General features: G+C 49.9%; 1 protein-coding gene across 1 annotated transcript in view; it reads right to left on the reverse strand.

The window, feature by feature from the left end:
- The window catches only part of MYO1E (myosin IE), a 236483-nt gene extending 230847 nt beyond the window's left edge, over positions 1-5636 (reverse strand). Inside the window, exon 1 of the mRNA XM_510448.8 lies at positions 4774-5636. Coding sequence (XP_510448.2) covers positions 4774-4776 — 3 coding nt within the window. The 5' untranslated portion in view covers positions 4777-5636. The remainder of the gene's footprint in view (positions 1-4773) is intronic.
- Positions 5637-6000: the final 364 nt, after the last annotated feature.

Below are 6000 nucleotides of genomic sequence, written 5' to 3' on the forward strand. Positions count from 1 at the left end.
AGGCTGAAAATACCAGGCAACTCCCTCTCTTTAGGGAGACCCAGTAGGAAGGTGTGGATGTATCGATAAATACTGAATGCCACTACTGGGTATGTAGTGAACGTTTAGACATTCTTCCTGGTGAGTGAATGAGAAGAATCACTGTGGTTCACAGAAGGACACCATGTTAAGACTTACAATAAAGTGGCTGCAAACAGCTAATCTGCAGCTGTGTTTGGCCCCTCTGAGATGATCAAATCACATATAAAAATTGGCAGAGGCCGGGCGTGGTGGCTCACGTCTATAATCCCAGAACTTTGGGAGGCTGAGGCGGGCAGATCACCTGAGGTCAGGAGTTTGAGACCAGCCTGGCCAACATGGTGAAACCCTGTCTCTACTAAAAATACAAAAATTAGGCGGGTGTGGTGGTGAGGCCTGTAATCCCAGCTACTCAGGAGGCTGAGGCAGGAGAATTGCTTGAACCTGGGAGGCAGAGGTTGTAGTGAACCGAGATCGCGCCAGTGCACTCCAGCCTGGGCGACAAGAGCAAAACTCTGTCTCAAAATAAATAAAAATAAGAACTGGCAGATAGAGCATAAAAATCTAGATTTCTAGCTTCTCTTGAAAAACAAGATAATTTGGTAATATGGTCGACATAACCATGGCCTAGAATCAAGCAGTGGTGCCTCCTAGAATGGTACATATATTCCATATTTACTCTCTAGAGGCCAGCCTCCCTCCACCAAATTATAAGACATTTAAGTTTGCAACCACTGGCCGGGCGCGGTGGCTCATGCCTGTAATCCCAGCACTTTGGGAGGCCGAGGCAGGAGGATCACGAGGTCAGGACTTTGAGACCAGCCTGGCCAACATAGTGGAACCCCGTCTCCACTAAAAAATACAAAATATTAGCTGGGCGTTGTGGCAGGCACCTGTAATCCCAGCTGCTTGGGAGGCTGAGGCAGGAGAATCATTTGAAACCGGGAGGCGGAGGTTGCAGTGAGTTGAGATCGCGCCACTGCACTCCAGCCCGGGCGACAGTGAGAGACTCCAACTCAAAAAAAAAAAAAAAGTTTGCAACCACTGACAAGACTGTAGTCCTCAGCAAAAGTGTGGTGGAGGTGACTTTCAACTTCAGTAAATGTCTGCTTCTTATACTTCTCCATCCCTATCCATCCACTGCTCCACTCATTTTCTCTCCAAGGAGATGCCTGGGCTGTCAAATATTTCCCACTAGGATGGCCCACTCACACTTGTCCCTAGATAATGTCCCGGACTCTAGGTATTTCCCCAACCCTTTGCCTCCATCAAAACTTTTTTTGTGCTTGATCCCATTCCTTTCTGGTTTTTGTTTTGTTGTATTGTGTTGTTTTGACTAGGAGACTACTAGCAATCTGATAAACTAATCAGTGGAAATCAAGTAGGTTACCTTCCCAGGAAACATTTGACATGTATTCCAGACTTTCTAAATACATGCCATGACATCACCTAAAGGAACTTACCTACCTTATCATCAGCTATCCATCAGATTTCTAGGTTGTAAATCTATTTCTGGGTATTCTTATGTGTCATATCTATAATTTACTCACAAGTATATGCAAGTAAGGAAAAGGGAACAGCTCTTGAACATGTTTTGAGGTGATGGTCAATTCAGATTTGCTCAAATATTTCTGTATATTTAATGCACAGAAACCTTGCATTAAAATGAATCACAATTTCTGGATCCAAAGCACATAGCGGACCTACAGCCATGGGTTTCAGTCTATCAGAGAGTCCAAACTGGTCATGGCCACAAAAGCAGAACTTCCTTTGCAGATGATGATAAGCCCAGATTCTACGAAGGAAGCCTTAGATGGGTATTACGGTTAAAGTCAACAGAGATTTTTTTGTACTCTGCTAAACAACCTCCACTAAATTATAAAGATGTGCAGGGTTTTTTTTAACTTCTTCAAGTCTCCTTAGGAAAAAGACACAAGTAACTATTGCCTGGTAGTGTTCCTAGTTTTCTCAAGATAGGAAAGTGTCCCAAAGTGAGTTTTCAGGAGGAAGATAGAAGGTGAACTACAAGCTGTACACTGTGTTCATGAGTCAGAAAATGAAAATGGCTATTTTCCTTATGAGTCACAACTGAATGAGTCTTAGTAGGGCCTCAGGTACAGATGGAGAGCCCTCCTACTATGCTACCAGACTTCCTAAAAGACACACGCACACACACACACTCACACAGAAGAAGTCCACAGTATAGGTGTTCTCCCTATAGCCCAGCCAAGGGCCTTCTTTTTCTTCTTCTTCTTCTTAATATTTTTTAACTGAAACAGGGTCTCACTATGTTACCCAGGATGGTCTTGAACTCCTGGGCTCAAGTATTCCTCCTGCCTCAGCCTCCCAAAGTGCTGGGATTACAGGCGTGAGCCACTGCGCCTGGCTGCCAAGGGCCTTCTGATGAATTTTAGCCTCCATGCTAATCTTCAGCCACACCCAAAGAAGGTAATGTCCTTTCCCTTCCTGTTCTAAGCAGCTGAAGGGATACAACTTGGGCAGGCCTGGGCAGATGTGGAACACAAAATGAAGTATCATTGGCTTGACAGAGTCTGACATAAACATTAAATATTGTAACTTGGGTTTCTGATTATTTAAGATGATGCTCTATTCTAAGGCAACTTCACATACATAATGAACAATTTTTCAAGTCAGGAAACAAATGATTAACTTTGGCCAAATCACTCTGGATCCAGTAGATCTATCAATGGCACATCTCCTGTTTCAGGACAGCCAGCTGTTTCAACTTTTCCGTCAGTGAATTGTGACTTCAGCAACCGTATCTGATGCACAGATAGTCGCCTGGGGGCACACAACATGCCCATCTGTGCTGATGGCAGGGAGCCCATCAATAGGGAAGTCACACACTGTCCTCAGATAGAACCACCTCTTCCCTAGAGCATGCCTTCTTCGCATGCATTTGACCAACCCTCTACTTCATCTGCAATGGGGCTGAATTAAGCATGGTATCACAGGTTTCGGAAAAGGCAACCTAGAGTATATTTCAGTCCATTCAGCATGAAAAATGAGTTTAACTGAGGGGAAGTTAATTTCCTCAAGGTACCACTCAAGTACTTAAATTCAGTAAGATTCTTTAAGTTCTTGACATAAACACATTGATTTCTTTAAGAAATATTGACCCACGGAAAATGATAACAGCAATTCTCAAGTACCAGGACTATCACACTGCTTCAAGGGACCAGGTGCCCAGTGAGGTAGCTTCACCCAAACACATGCCCAATGGGAATGGTTCTCTGCTGGGGTGAGGGAAGGGGTCCAAAAGTAACGTAGAGTAGACTGACTTCTTAAACCTTAAAACTAGAAGAGGAAATGTATAGATAAAGTGTTCTCTTAGATGGGGCAAAAGTGACTTAATTTTGGACTATGTAAAAAGAAAAGGCTTTGGCCGAGGATGCCTTGAAAGGTTTCTCGTTGATGTTTGTTTGTAATCATTCTTTGGAATAAACAGCACGGGGCAAGGGGGCTTCTGAGCTTTATGTGCAGGTTTCGATGGGCCTCTGCTGCACTTCCCTCAGGCTGCTCATCGGGATACCGATTTTTTAATCAGTGTTGTGCTGGTTATCATTTTGACTTGGCTTCTCTTCCACAGCCATTAGAAAACAACAGCAAACCAGAAGAGGACGAGATAATCCACATAAGCAGGACTACTTGAAAAGAAGCAAGTGTGGAAACTATGAAGCCTTGTAATAGATTTTCTTTTTCTGATGAACTGCCGATCTCTTCAAAATAGAGTCCTTGCTTTTGTGCCCCGCAAAGAAAAGTACACCACGCCAAAGCCCAAGGGAGGTGGCTAAGGTTATACAGAGAGGGAGGGGAGTTGGAATAGCAGAAAAGTCACAAGTCAAAGAGGCGGCCCCTTCCACACATTCCCAAAGTGCCAAAGGGAAAAGAGCAACAAACTTGAAACTCGGGAGGGCGTCTTCCCGTGAGAAGCGTCCCCTGGATCCCCGAAAAGCCCCGATCCCCTCGCGCTTGGGAAGGGGTGGGGTCCTCTTCAGGAGGTGTTTACTTGGCGTCCGGGGCGCGGAGACCCTCGGGGACGGCGCCCGACACAGGTCCGGGGCGGCGTGGCTGCCGCCCGCGCCCAAGTCTCCCCGGCTCTTGACAGCCCGCCGGCCGCCAGGTGCTCGCCCTACCTGGCGCCCCCGCCTGCCTTTGTGCGGCCCGCGCCGCCCCTCGCCAGGGCAGGCCAGGGACCGCCCCCGCCCGCGTGCCGCTGCCAGGCGGGACAGCTGCGGGCGCTGCCGGGCGGCAGAGCGGCGGCGGGGAGGAGAGGGAGTCGGCGCGAGGGTGCCCGGGGCGGGGCGGGCACGGCCGCGGGGAGGGCAGGGGACGCCGCCAGCGGCTGCGGCGCGAGTCTCCGAGCACCTCCCCTGCCGACTGCGCCCCCCACGTCCCAGCAGGAGGAGGGGACCCCCTCCCGCGCCGTGCCCCTCGCAGCCGATGCGCCCACACCCTGGCTTCCGACAGCTGGCAGCCATAGCAACCCGGCCACAGAAAGTTTCGCGACGCAGAAGGCGACTTGGAATAAAGTTTTCCTTGGCCCCTCGCTCGCTCTCCCCCGGCCCGGGTTTACGGAAAGCGGCAGGAAATCAGAGCTCGCGACGTGCCGGCTCCCGCGTCCACCTTCTCCACCCCTGGCCCAGGCAGCGCGCCCAAGGTGGGTGCACCACGCCGGGGTTTCCTGCACCGTCCCCGGGTCCGGCGTCCTAGGACGCGGCGCGGCCAACTCACCATGGTGACTCGCGCCGCGGTCGCGCCTTCGCCGGGTCCCGCTGCCGGGGAGCTGGGGCTGGAACGCAGTCTCCTGGGCGAACTTCAAAAGTTGGTTCCCCTCGCCAAAAACAGGCTCCCGACACCCAAGCACTCACAGGAGCCAATGGGAACCCAGGGGGGACTCCATCCAGGCGGGATCGGCGGCGCTAGGTGAGGGCGAGACGGCGGCGACTTAGCAGGCGGGTCGCATGCTGCGGAGGGCAAGAGTCCACTCGTTCTCGCCGCTCGCCGCCGGCCCAGGTGAGTACGATGCGCTCGGAGCGTCCGCCTCGCTCCCCTGCCTCGCTCCTCTTTCTTCGGCCACTTAATCCGTACTCCTCTGGGTGAGTCTCGGCTCGGGCCGGGCAATCTGTCCATAAATGGAGAACTCAGCTCAGGCCTGACCAATCAGGGTTTGTTTTCGTAGCGTCACTCCTCAGGGAAACCGTAGTAGCCAACAAGCTTGGAGCTGCTGGAGTTTCCAAAGATCTCTGGATCCTGTAGTCCTCCTCCCGCGCCAGCCACCGAAGAACGCTGCGGACCCAGCTCGCTCCTGGTAGCAAGACCCGAACTGTAAGGAAGAAAACCCTCGTGAAAGAGAAGCAAACCTTTCACTTCGCTGCGTTTTAAGACGAAAGTTAGGGTGGGTTTCGCTTCCAAGTTGAAGGGGCATGATTTTCCCAGAACTTTTTTTTAAGAAGGAAATATTTTATCAGCATAAAACATCAGAGTCGTGGCAGCAGCCCAAAGGAAATCCTTTTTCTTTCCTACGTCTGGATTGTGAGCAAAGTCAAAAATATCATTTCCCCACCCCTCCTTTTACCTGAATTTCCTTGGAAAACAAAGGAAGACTTCCGGCTGCTTTTTCTTTTCTTTTTTCTGTTTTTCTTTTCTTTCTCTTTCCTTTCTTTCTTTTTTGTTTCTTTTTTGCACGTTTTGATGACAGAAAAGTTGTTGCACGTGCAGTGGGCAGAGGGCAGGAGAGAGGAGAGATAGGTGGGAAGAAACCCCATCCAACCTCAGCCAACACATCTGCTGAAAACAATCAGAACTGTAAAAATGCATTATTCCAGACTGTCGAATATCCAAGGAGAAGATTGGGGTGGGGCGGGGTGGGGGGAAGCAGAATCTCAAAATCAAGGTAGGGAGTTTGATTTTATTGTTCTGGAGGCTGAGGAAGTAAATTTGGTGAGTCTTAACAGGCTG

Source organism: Pan troglodytes, chromosome 16 (genome assembly GCF_028858775.2).
Source record: "Pan troglodytes isolate AG18354 chromosome 16, NHGRI_mPanTro3-v2.0_pri, whole genome shotgun sequence".
Lineage (NCBI taxonomy): Eukaryota > Metazoa > Chordata > Mammalia > Primates > Hominidae > Pan > Pan troglodytes.